Source organism: Argopecten irradians, chromosome 16 (genome assembly GCF_041381155.1).
Source record: "Argopecten irradians isolate NY chromosome 16, Ai_NY, whole genome shotgun sequence".
Classification (NCBI taxonomy): Eukaryota; Metazoa; Mollusca; class Bivalvia; order Pectinida; family Pectinidae; genus Argopecten; species Argopecten irradians.
In genome coordinates, this window is record NC_091149.1 from 5404968 (window position 1) to 5419218 (window position 14251).

The following is a 14251-nucleotide window of genomic DNA, read 5'->3' on the forward strand; positions in this document are numbered from 1 at the left end:
TTCCTTACAGTGACAGCAGGCTGTCAAATCAGGACAAAAATCTCCACACAAGTGTTGACATATAAAGAAGCAGCCTACTCCCTTCTGCATTGCAATATTAGGCAAATTCATATGCTAATTATCACAAATGTTTACTAGCTGTGCAGTGTTTATTTACAGTAAAAACAGTTGTTGATTCCAGTCTATTGATGGAAAGCACTATAAAATTTTTACCTGAATTAGAAATAAGGGTGTCAATTATGTAATGATATTTATTTTGTTTGTTTAGTACGATAATAATTTTTTTGAATGTGTATTATTTTCAGTTTCAAGTGGCGTTGTTAGATTATTTTGAATTCCACGATGACATTAATATTTCAGTTAGAAGTAATAACATGTCTATCAATGAAAAGGATCTAAATACAGTTTGTATTGCATAATATGGCAGCTGATCTTCTCCAATGGTAAACTTGAAAGAATCAAATAAATATCTTAAAGCACAAATAAAATTTTGAGAACTCGGTGGAAAAAAAAGAAGAAAAAGAGTTTTTAAACCAGATATTTACTGTCCTCTTCAGAGAAGAATCTCTCACAAGAATGTCTGCCTATCTAGCTACAGGTTTATAGCTGAAGTTATATTCTGTTGTTGCTACAAGAAAATGTGCATCGCCTTGGTAACGACCTCCAAGATTTGACCTTGAGTGTTATTTATGAGAGGTGACAGTTATATAATTGTATCTCGTTAACATCTGACAGTAATTATGGCTACAAGATTTTTCTGCTGTTTGTGTTAACAAGGTTATTTTCGTTTTGTTTAGGTTGAATATCTGACAAGTCTATCTTTGTCTTTTTGCTGCCAAATTTAATTTTTGTTATTTATAATTTGCCCCCGCCATGAAATACAAAACATGAAGTCTTTCCCATGTCTGTCTTGTCAACATCTTACCACAAGCCCTCCACCTCTGGGTCACAAGTTTGAAACCCATGTGGGACAGTTGCCAGGTACTGACCATTGGTCGATGGTTTTTCTCCAGGTACTCTGGTTTTCCTCCATCAAACCTGCCATGTACTTACATGAACCTGATTGTTGCTGTGTCGTAAAACTGAACAAAGTTCTTTTGTCTTTGAAGCGATTATGTTAATTAACTTATGATTACCTATATTTATTTATGTTTTTATTTATGTTTACTTATGTTTGTACCTTTGTGTGTTACAGGTGATGACATCGTGTGTTCCCCAAGTCAACCATGAGGTGGTAAGTTCAAATTTTTTTACTCGATAAATTTGATCCATCTGACAATTACCACACCTGTGATCTTTAGATGTTCTGTCATATATTATTGAGTTATCTGCTCTTGAAAGTAGTTATTAACTTGTTACGTTGTCAGGTTGCTGTTAAAGTACATTGGTTTCTATTAAAAAAAGTTATGTTATGCTCACAAATACATGATGATCAAAACAATCAATAGATTCTCACAAGGGGAGATAACTCTGTGAGATGCAGAGATGTGACATCTAGAGCTCCACGAATTCTTCTGATGTCTGGTGATAAGTAGGAAAAAGTGTTGAGATCTGATGTTCTCGTATTAACTGATATAGTTTGGTAAACTGTGATACAATTCTATGGAAAAAATTACAAATTTTAAAGGACATATTGGAAAAGAAAATGTGATGAAAATCTTTACTACTTCAGACAAAATGGAAATAATATGGCTCGTAAATTCAGGACATTCCTTGAAAATTATGTCTCATTACCTGAAACAAAATTTCTGTTTTTCAACCTCTAATGGAACATATACTTTTTATTGATGAATAAGCTAGGACCACACATGTACGTATCGCATAAAAATAGAATGATCATCATTTAATAAGGGCTCTAGACGTTCAGATCCTTTTACAGATAATTATATACATATATATACTTACCATTCATCTTTAGGAAGCTCTAAGGTCACTTGTCAAGATATATCCCTAATCTATTAATAACGCACTTTACCTGGTGGCAAGTTGACCTCAATTACAGGTCAAGTGCGACCAGGTATGCACCGGGTGACATCTAGCACAGGTCTTAAGTCGTGAAGTGGTCTGGAGTGACCGGAGCTATGATATCTGTATTATAAGTGGTCATTGTCCAGTCTGATGGCCCTTAGGGTCTGTAAGAATTGATAAGCTAAAATAAAAATCGTGTTTGCTTCATAAACTTTTCACTTCAGATACATTTACAAAAAAATATCAACATGATATTATAACACTATAATATATGTTTAACCCCCCAAAAAAGTGGTTAAGGTGCCCGACATTCTACCATCAGTCCTCTGATTTTGGAGCTCTAAAATCAGCGTTGGGCTGTGTTCAGGTATTGACTATAGGTCAGTGATTTTTTGCCATGTACTCTGGTTTTCCCCTTATCTACAAAACCTTGAATTTCTGGCTGTTGATGAGGATGTCAAATAAAATTAAAAGAAACTTAAGTTGTCCTATCCCTGAAAGAAATGCTGAATTGATTCAAAGTATTAATCAAATAATCAAATTCATAGAGAGAAAAAAATCAGTAGTATTTATTTTACAGTAAGCTAACAGTTCTAAAGGTGATACCCTGTGTAAGAAGAAAAATGTATGATCTTAGCTTGTTACCGTCACTGATCGTAAAAACGCTACTCAAAGGACTATCTCTTTACTTCATCACATCCCTATCTGACATATGTCTCGAGGACGATACAGGTATATCAGATCGTTACTACTTACCTGGCTGAAATCTTTCCTTTGATACAGTCTGCCATCTTGTATATGATTATAAGGTCAGGGCGACCTAGATAATGATAAAAACGATGATGTAGCCGGAGGTTAGCGGGGGAAGCAAAACAATTTCAGCTTATCGGTATGGTAATTCAGCGAAGGTGTGAAAGCGATATAATCTGATCTGTTTGTTAATGCTGTATCAGGAAAGCACATTGTTGCATTGATGGCATAAAAAAAATCCGTAGAACTAGAATAGATTTTAAATTTGTTTCCACATGAAAAAATACAAAAGACGATAAAGTGTGTTTGAGTGACAATAAAACGTAAATTCTTTCACCATTCATTCACTCCGGGGCCATGGTTGCCAAGTGGTTAAGATGTCCCGACATTTAACCACAAGCCCTTCATCTCTGGGTGGTGAGTCGAATCCCATGTGGGGCAGTTGCCAGGTACTGACTGCTGATGGGTGGTTTTTCTTCGGGTACTCAGGCTTTCCTCCACCAGCAAACCTGGCATGTCCTTGCATGACCTGAATGTTAATAGGATGTTAAACTAATAAAACACAAAAAAAAAAAAAAAAAAAAATAATCATTCATTACGCATTTAAATTCTTATAACATATTTTCGTTCAGTGGAACTGCATATTCATTATGAAATATCACGGTTGACTGAATTATACATGTAGTAATAAAAAAGAACAGTTTAAGTTTAAAAGCATTCGTCCGAAAATGCAACTCTTAAAATGAAGCATACAGAAATTTAAATAATTCAGTTTCATATTGTAGATGAGTTTCTACTCTGATTTGGCTTACTAAGCACTCTAAAATGAACATTTTTACGCTCGAAGAGTTAGAAAACTTTCATGTAAAATAAATCTAATATGACGATTTCTTTTTTAACCTGTGCTATGAAAGAGAGCACTATCGAAATAGACATTAACCCAGTATTTCAATGTGTTTACAAGGAGAGACAGACGTGCTGTTGTTTTACTCCTGCCTAAGATGATAGGGGATAACATTTCATAAGATATATGAGGGAATCAATTTCTGTGACTTTTAAAATGCCCTTGGTTTGTTGTAAGGAGAAACTGGTCCTATAGGGTGACAGTTTTGATAAACATCTCAAGATGTACTCTAGTCTGGAGGTACATCTGTCGAAAGTTACACCATGTCTCCTATTTCAAAGCCATTCTGTATAATATTAACTAAAATAGCTTTGAAATATACATTCACTATATTAGATTATATTCACTATATTACGGAGTTATCTGCCATTCTTGATACAGGTATTGAGTGATACATCACATGTTTGTGAACATGATTTTGCATTTCATTCAGAGAAAAAAAATATACAAACTCACGACATAATAACCGATGTTTAAGATCATGGGCAGATAACTCTGTAATATACAAAGACAATATATACCATTCAAAAACTGAAAATTATGCAAAAAGATATCAGATTTAGTAATTATGCAAACAAAATTACTTACAATGTCATTGCATCCGGATGCAATACTCCCTTTGGTTAAAGAGGGAAAAAAATTTGGAGAAAAATGAAACGGATGCAATCTTGTATTTAAATTATTTTTAAATGTTTATGGAGTCTTCAATGAGATTTGTTGAATTGAAATTATTTACTTTTGTTAGCCAAGATACATTCAACTTGGCGACATCAATGTATTTTACGGGTACATATATGTCAACTTTAAAAATACTTTATATCGGTGAATTTCATTTGTAAAATGTATGATGACATTGAATAACGAAGACGTTTGAATGAAAAATGCAGAATACCATTTTCCCTAATGAAAAAAGTCATGACATTTTTACAAGTAAAATACCATAAGGTTCAGTAACCTTGTGTAAAGTTTGAACAAAAAAACATTTCTTGTCTTTACTGATGTTTGACATTTGATGTTTTACTTTGATGTTTGCAATGATTACAAAACAGAAATTTTCTTTGATTTAAATTTAGAAACAAAATAAATATTTTGACACGCCCCACCCTCTATTATCAAAAATCGGTATAACCAAAAAGGTAACAAAATGTCCTTCGAATCACGAGATGCGATCATCTACTGTGACCTTTGAACAGCTTGTAAGTGACCTGAGTATAATGTTGAAATATTACTTTAATGTTTTCTGTCAAAACGATAGAGGCTTGTGTGTATTTACATCACAATCCGAGCATTGATCACTAGGTGTCGTTATCTCTTGGACAACATCTGGCGGCCATTGGCGCGTGGTGATTGTCAGCTTTCCACTCTAGTGGATTTGATTTTTTTTTTATATGCTCGTATTTCATCAACAGTATTATCGTATGATGCTGTTGGTCTGACCACTCATATGTGAATAATCGTTTGTCGCCACTTTTAACAGACATTGCGATAATAGGGCTGTTGACAGGTACTGACTGTAGGTTGGCATTTTTTCTCTGGGAACTCAGATCTTTAAACCAGTATCACATCTTTGAAATGGCTGCGGCCATTCATAGGATGCAAAAAAAAACCACACATAAAACAAGAAGGGGGGGGGAATTTTCAGTATTTTAGCATTTTCCGGATGATTTATCAATGAAAAAAAAAATTTAATTGTCATTTGAGTTGACTATTGTTGCTTTTCCAACATTTGTCAATCTTAGGCACAAAGCTGAAGTTGACCAATCTTTGTGTTTAAGTCACGATTTCTCATTAATCAAAAACCATTCTGATTGGAAATGATTATATTGCAGTTTTTCAATGGAACAAACCGCCATTCAGATATCAAATAAAAGAGATATATCGAGTAATGCATTTTTGAAGAAATTAGATACTGTTTCAAGATTTTCCATATTCTGTCAGCAAATAATTTCATGCTATAAAGAATTCATGTTAAAAATGATTTTGTGTTATTCTTGTGCACATTCATGTTCAATTTGTTTACTCAGTCACCCCTAAAATTTCATAATGGACTATTCCAGACATAGATTAAGAAGAGTTCAAATATGTCTTTAGGGATGAAAAGGTTAAAAATGAAAATTGAAGGTGTTAAATGATGCAAAAAACTAACTTATGTCACAGAACACTTGACAAGCTTTTAGGATGTTGTCAGAAATGTTGTCTGATCTAGTTGTTTATGTAAATGCGTAAGAGATTTTGGTGAAAATTACTTCAGCCATAGAAAATCTTTTCATATTGTAGACAAGTTAAATGCTACAGATAAAATGGAGTCTATTGTGCGTTTTCTTTTAATGGATAAAAGATTACATTTTCAACAAATTTACGACATTTTAATGGTGTTTTAAAAAAGAATACAGGACAATATACCCAGACATATTTTCAGTGAAATTATGTGGATGTTTTGAATATCTCTTAAGGATGTAATTTGCTGCACAGTGAAAATTGTTATTTCGTTTCTTAATATTAATTTATTTTATTGAAGTATTATAATGTACCTTGTTCAAAACAAACTTCTTAATAGAACCAGAGTCAGAAATGTCTTTACTAAATAAGTTATGATAAAATACCTGGCATGAAATAAGCCCATGCTTGCAAATAAGCCTATGTCTCCAAAATTAATATCTTATCAGATTGGAATTTCGAATCAGAAACAATAATTTTGAATGTTAGACAAACTTATAAATGAAGACGGCTCTTATACAGCAATAATGACTTACACCACTTATTATTTTACTTCAGGCTTTCACCCCTGTAAATTTATAATGAACTGTTCCAATCTTAGAATCAGAAGAGTTCAATGTGTTTTTCAGTGGTGAATAGGCCACTAAATCAACACTGTGTACGACCCTCACCTGGGATAATTTGGTAGTAATTCTTCATATTCATACCTTGGAGATAACCAAGAAGTTTTTGAGAGTCGCTTGGATCTTATTTTATTGGTCAATTGGATCGTGATATTTGTATTTATAGACCAATCGGGTCGGAAGTGAGATAGGGTATCTAGCCACAGTTGGAGATTTTTTATGTGGAAGATATTTCTATCCAACTAAATTTACAGTGTGTACTTCCTGCAGGTGCTGAGAGGAACATTTTTGTGACCGGAAATTAACATTAATTAACGAGCACACAATCAGGTGTTAACATTACAGGTAATTTAGAATTGGCTGATAATTGAGGTTGCAGTCATTAAGATGAACACAGGTGATGCTGTGTATAAAAAATATTATTTGATATAATTTTCAAATTTCTTTAGCTAACACATCTGTTCATGGAAGAATATCGCCTATCAACATCTATGTTTTATCTACATCAGCTGAAACATCAAAGCAAAGTGTGAGAAATGGTGACCTAAATGTAATTCACAAATTGAATCCTTCTCAAACTGGAATTTATGCATGGTAGCTGTGCCTGGAATGGCTGCATCATGACCATGCAGGTAGCTCAATATTTGCATCTGGCTATAGTTCGGAGGTCCCAAGTTCGAATCATGATCTGGTTGCTACTGTTTTCCTCTCCTGTTACAGTTTCATATAAAATGATCTAAACAAATAAATTGCCTCAGAATTGATTCAACTACAAGTTTACCTCTAGATCATAAATCAAATGGCTGTGAACTTGTTATTAGGTACAAAAACACAAAATAATAATTTGAAAACATGAAATCAAATCGTCACGAAAATATGCTCCACAACTAGCAAAGGATACCTACAACACAAAAAAATACTCTTTTTTTTCTGAAATTTGGGTGGGCTTAGGTTATCATATTGTGAAAAAACATGATATGGCAAAAAATTAGAGAAGTTTTCGTGATGAACATTGTGTAGCTATTTTACCACTGACAATCGAGGGTATCTGTTTACAAGTTTCGCCCACAATCAACACCACCACAAACTGATTAGAATAGCTCAGATTTATCTCTGTGCAACCAGCAATCCATAGCAACATGTGTTGAAGCTTTTCACTGACCCCAGTTTGTCAAGGTCATTTGAGTGTTTGTTTTCTACCTGATGATAGTGTTGTGTTGTGGACAAGCATGAAAGCAAAACAATGAGATTTCTGTTGGGAAATGTTTTCTTTTGTGGAAATAAAACTTAATCGGAGATGTGCACGATTTCCTTCACACATTCCTAGTCTTCTCTATAACATTGAAAACGTTAAAACATGCCTTGTGAAAGAGTGCATGCTCATGATGCAATTGCATATACATATAATCTAATGATTCAGCCGAATCGTGTCATATTCCAGAAACTGTAATGACAATGCATTCAAGGTGCTATTTCATGATCTCTTCCTGGGTCAATAGTCAGAGACAATGCAGCGTAGATGTTAGAGCATCTGGCTTTTGTTCAGAGGTCATGGGTTAGAACCCTGGTCAGGCCGCTACATTTTCTCCTCTCCTGTCACAAAATTGATGAGCATATTGAGAGCATGCTTAGCAGGGAGACATGCAAAGAGTATTTATGTCTTCGGAGCAAAGACTTGAAGACAGGAGGGGAAATGTGGCAGGAATGGACTAGGTTGATCATCCATGATCAGGTATGTAGATCAATTCGTAGAGCATATAGTCTGGTGTCAGAGGTTAGAGGTCAAAAGGATAGGACAGAGGTCCAAGAGGTCATAGGGGTTTGAACTCTTCAGATGACTTGTAAATCTCTTCCGCTAGGTTGTGGATATCCATGTGAAGCAATTGCAAGGTTCCGATTATCACCTATCTCTGGTAGTCTGGCTTTCCTTCAGCCTCATTGCCTTAAAATGGCATAGTCTGTCTCTTCACAAGGTGTAAAATTCCATGAACCATAGTTGCAGATACCTTCGGTTGATTCTATAAAGAACAATTTTTAAACGCCCTTTTTAATGTTAACAAACAAATGAGAATGCAAGAATGATCAGAAGAGTTTGTTGTCAAATGTCCTCTTTCACCTTAATATGTTCTGCATCAAAATGTTTAAATAGATCAGTGATCTTATTGGATCCCATAGGTTACACACAACAAAAAATTTAACCTTTTGTTAAATAAAATTGGATCGAAACTTGTGTCATAAAATAGGACTTGTGTGATCAATTCTAGTAGCTTTGAATGAAGAAAATTCAAGGTATTTTTCAGAGGAAAACATGAAAGGGATTTATCTTTCAAGATAACTATTGAAAAATAACATCTTTTCAGCCGGTGAGATACTTCATTATTCAATTGACCTGAGCATACAAAAAAAAATCGACTTAGGGTCATTTAAATGTTTGGAATTACCTTACACATTTGACATAATGCTTGTAAATAGTGGAGATTGTTGTCACGATAAAAAACTTAAAAGAACTAGTAATAGTTTTATCTGTCGTACGAGGTGTCACTTAGAATTTCTCGCTTGAATTTTCAACAAAAGATTTCCGGTGCCATTTTGGGAGTTTTGTTTACCAAAGGTGGATTCCGAACATATAAAAAACAGGCAGGGTCAGATCACATGACCCTCGGTAACGGGTGGGCTGATGTTTCGGGTGTGATTAGAGGGTTGTAATGATATTATTGGAGTTTGATCACAGTAGGTTAAATATTTCCGTCTTTAAACGCATGTCAACGAACCCAAGCTACAAATCACTTAGTCATGACAACATGGCCTCAACAGATTTAGAAGTGCATATCCCTTAACTATTATAGTTGGAACAAATATGTTTAACAACTCGCAACAGAATTATTGAATGAGGCTTGTGTCCATTGATCCCGATTTCCCTCTCATGTTACTACCCGTTACCTCTTCTTAGACACCAAAAGTTAGATTGGCAAAATGGTTAAGGTGTCCCGACATATTGCACAAGGGACACAAATGTCACAAGCCCTCCACCTGCGGGATGAGTTTAAAACCAAATTGGTACAGTCGCCAGGTTTTGACTGTAGGTTTGAGGTTTTTCACTGGGTATTCCTGCACTTTCTTAATCAGAGTGGCCTGTCCTTAAATGACCCTGGCTGTTAAATTAGGTATATAGAACAAAAACAGACGGACAAACGATTCCTTAATTCTTATTTACTTGTTGACTGATTTTTTTCACCTCTTCTGGACCAGAATCTACAACGTACATGTATAAATGGTGTCATGTTATATCCTTAGGCCCATTATTTACATAAACTAAAAAATAAATTGTAATAAAAATATAGAATGCCCTCTGGAAAAAGATCTGCATATAAAATAACAACAATATCAACAATTTCAAGAATTCAACCGCAGAATTTAGAATAGCTTAGGTATTGAGAGTGGTAATAATGACTTTTGTTTAGTGGATAAATCATGTTTGTTTCCATGGTAACAGCCAGGGGGTAGTGACTGTAGGTGTTGAGGTCACCAACAAGGGCACATAACTCTGTCTGTCAGGTCACAGATTTATCATTGTACAATGACTATGCCATTTCCTTGTCTATAATAACTGGTTTACCCACCGCCTTTACCCTCGAAAGATTTCGTCCCATAATTTGATCCTCAATCCATCTATCACCTTCATGATTTTCGATTTTCCTGCCCTTGTTTAAATACAAATACGAAATTCCTTTCCTAATAGGTGGACAAAGATTGAAATGGATTAAACTGCACTTTAACCTCTGTTTGTTCACGAACTCGGAGGTACAATAGTTTTAATATTTCAGTTTAGGAATTGGATAAATCCCCAGGTGTTTGCTTCCCCTTTGATTGTAGGCTTTCAATAAGTATGAAGACAGCGGTCAAGATTGACCAGAAGTAAATATAGGTCTTCTTGACCGTCACAATATTTATGTTAGTGTATAATTGTTAATTGAATTTAAAGTCTTTAAACTCCATTCAGGAACTTTAAGTCAATTTGCTCGTACTAAAGGTAATCTTCAAGCATGAAAAATCTTGCAATAATGGCGAATGTATACTAGACTTTTGTCCTGTCAAAAATTTGAAAATTAAAGAATTGGATTGGACAATTAGAGATTTAAAAGTGTGGCGACCATAATGAAATACCTTTAGAAAATGGATTTATTGCTAGCATTTAATTTATAGTACTCTTTAAACTCTTCAGCCTTCCGAATCCCTCTCATCCATGTATCAGAGATACTCTGTTGAATTAAGGGAGGGGGATGGATTCTTAACTGTTTAAGAAAATAAAAATAAACTTGAATGTAGTATTAAAGAAGATGAAAATAAAAAGAATTTTTAAAAATGTCATGTTTTGTTCAACGAGCTTTAGGCTAGGAATTTCAATTTATAAGGACCAAAATAATTTGAATAATTCTCCAAAACAGGTTTTTCTTGTTAGATATTTTGGGCAATAACACATTAGATTAACATGTTGAACGGCTGTAGCCTCAGATATATCTCAGTTTTATTATTGTAAATTATTCAGATATCTAATATGTTAATGTCATTCAGGGCTTTCAATGATAAATGTTTTCATATACATTTACAGTATGTCAGGATCATCTTGGTTCTATTATTATGATCAACTGTGATTCCCAAAGTGATATTAAATAAAATGTGAAATATCAAATTATTGCTTTTTAATTGATATTTATTCTAAATTTTCTGTACATTAAAGAAAGATTGCATAATAATTAATAAATGATATATTTATATTGTTTGAAAGAACAGTAAGCCAAAATATATTTCATATCACTTTTGATTCATCTAGCTCTCAGTTGAGCACTTGCCCTTGTGAGGTAGGCTTTGGGTTCTGTCCCCTTGCTGAGACACTGATTAAGGAAGTGGGATGACTGGTTTGCTATTGTCAGTATAATGTGACCATGCGGGTGTGTTATTATGTGTTTTTTGTGGTATGCTTCAGTGAGATAGCACTATAAATATATTATTTTGAGGAGAGCATCTAGTGAAAATTAAATTAATTAAATTATAAATAAAAAGGGGTAGAGTTCCACTGTCACAACGAGACACAAGTGGATGGTATTACAATATAAAACATTATACAGATATTGACACACAACATATTGCATTCAGGAATGCTGTCCTTAAATGACCCTAGCTGTTAATAGGACATTAATCCCAAATAAATGAGGGTCTACAAGGTGCAGTTGTACCACATTTCCTTTTATCCTTTCACTCTGAGGCTGTGACCCAAATTTTTTACACATGTGTAATTAACTGTTGGTACGTGTTGTTCAAATAGTTTATACATGCAATCAACAAATGTGTGTAATTGTTATCTTTAGCAGATTGATTGACATACCCAAACACAGAATCTGTGTACTCAGTAGAAAAACACTCCGACAAAATTATTCTGAATATAGAATTCCAATTGATTCTAAATTGCTACTGCAAATTTTTGTAAAATCTGTTTTTCTGAAAGTTACACACTTTAGAAATGATAAATGTTTCCTTTGATATTTACAGAAAAAACTGAAATGTAATTAAACTGAAAATATTAGTATATATATAAGTTCATATATGAAAATAAACAGTATCTTCGAATGCGATGGAATTCATTTCACAGAAAATAAGTGATTTTCAATCTTGCATGAAAAAAAAAAATGAATTTGAGTACATTGTTTCAAGTCAAATTTGTTTTAAGTAAGATAGAAGGAAAAATTTGCAGTTTTGAGCAGGTAAGGTGGGTGTTAACGACATTATCGTGCACCAGGTACACTTCAAAGAATCTTTCGGATTCTTACCTGTACAGGTGTAATTTATTTATTGACATTTGAGGTAAAAAAAATCGAAACAAATATTTGCTGTGGCGTAAAATCCCCCCAATATATTTTCTATGCAGGTTAGAACAACATACATACCTGCTTCTCTCTGCTTACACTAGGTATTCAACAAGGTGACATTTTAAGGCCATAGGTATTGAATTTTAGTGGTTGTATTTACTCGCCTGAGAGCAAATTATGCAATCACAAAAATATTTACAATGTTAGTTTGTGAGTGTGTAAAATGGGTCACTATACCGAGTAGGGCACGGAATACAGTCGTTATTTATCCGGTGATTAAAACCCTGTTTAAGTTTTGAGTTCATAACCTTTAGAAATTGTATTTGATTACAATATTGACCTGGATTGAACTATAGGTAGTTTGGTGTATATTTTAATCAACAATTAATTCTTATTTTTATATTTTTCGTGTCAATTTCCATTTGTACTTTGCATGATTTAATTAAATTGATTTCTTATTATAGATGGGAAATATCAAGCATAACTTTAAAGTGTTTGTGCGAATAAAAAGTGAAATTAATGAAACAGTCATTATACCCTGATTTCATAATAAGACCTAAAGAAATGTCTGTAAGGTTTTAAACATATTTGTGAGTTTCATTCTCAAAACTAGGCAAGAATAGCACTACAGCAACAAGGTATATACAGTAAAAGATTAATCAATTCTGAGAAAAAATTACATACATTTTGAAGAAAAAATAAAGGAATTATGGCTTAAGCTACATGAACATTATTAAGAATTCATGAATAAGTCGGTGCACTGGGGATTAAACAAATAAACAATAAAAATGTCATAAGGTAGACCGTCGAGACAATTTAGAACGTCGAGACATTTCGAGAGACGCTTCCTTTTACAGTATGAATATGTTGACTAAACGATGATATTTGTGCTCTTCAAAGCATTGAAGAGCTCTTCAAGTTGAAGTATTCCGAAGATAAGAAAATGATATCCATGTTGATTTAGTAACTTGTACTCTATCTATACGTATAAATATAAACATGATTTTTAGAACTGTATTTATAACAAGTGATGTCATTTCATCATCAACATTTTTATGGCGCCGCCTACAAGTCTTGCAACTTTGGATCACTAGTTTGAATCCCATGTAGGGCAGTTGTCAGGAACTGACGGCTGATTGGTGGTTGTTCTCAGGATTCTCTGACTTTCATCTTACTATAAACTTAGCACATCTTTAAGGAACCTGGTTGCTAATAGGATGATAAACTAAAAAAAACTAAGTACTTCATATTTTGCTTTTGCTATAATATTATTTTTTGTTTTTCAGAAACATGAATCAGTAAAGAAATACCAGTACTCCCCTAGAGAGGTAAATATTTGTCTATGATTGATTATCCCAGACATATATTCAAACCATTACTGTGTCAGAAGGTAATTAATTAAATAATGTTATTTGACAATTATCAGTTAAGTATTATCTTCTTGATTAGATTTTAAATGAAGAGAACTAAAATATCTTGATTATCATTTACAATTATGAACCTATGATGTGGTTGATATGATGTTTTATTAACCTATTGAATTCTATTTTTAGCCTCCGGCATCAGGCTCGCACACATCGGGCACAAACATGTCTACCCTACGAGACATGATCAACAGGTATGTTAATTAATTATAATCAAATCATATTATACCTTCGTTAAAACTTGCAGTGACCTAAAGATGTCTTCACCTAGGTCTATTGTGTCAATTTGATTTGTAAAAATTTTGCTCTTTGCATGTTCTCGAAAAAATACTTGTAATAACTCAATATTAAATCCTGAGATAAGTCCTCATGGAAAGATCAAAACAGCAGTGTGTTTTAAAGTTTTAGTTCATTTTTACTTGGTAAAGGTATTAAATTACTCATTTTGTTTTCAAATATTTAAATGAAAAGTTAATTTTAGAATAAGGACACCCTGATATG

At 33.5% G+C, this 14251-nt stretch overlaps 1 protein-coding gene across 27 annotated transcripts in view; it reads left to right on the plus strand.

Annotated features, from left to right (window-relative positions):
- The window catches only part of LOC138310935 (tensin-3-like), a 329375-nt gene that overhangs the window by 248600 nt on the left and 66524 nt on the right, over positions 1–14251 (plus strand). For all 27 annotated transcript variants that reach the window (XM_069252269.1, XM_069252273.1, XM_069252277.1 and 24 more), the window contains 3 exons: positions 1196–1234; positions 13613–13654; positions 13880–13944. In XM_069252269.1, the coding sequence (XP_069108370.1) occupies positions 1196–1234; positions 13613–13654; positions 13880–13944 (146 nt within the window). The remainder of the gene's footprint in view (positions 1–1195; positions 1235–13612; positions 13655–13879; positions 13945–14251) is intronic.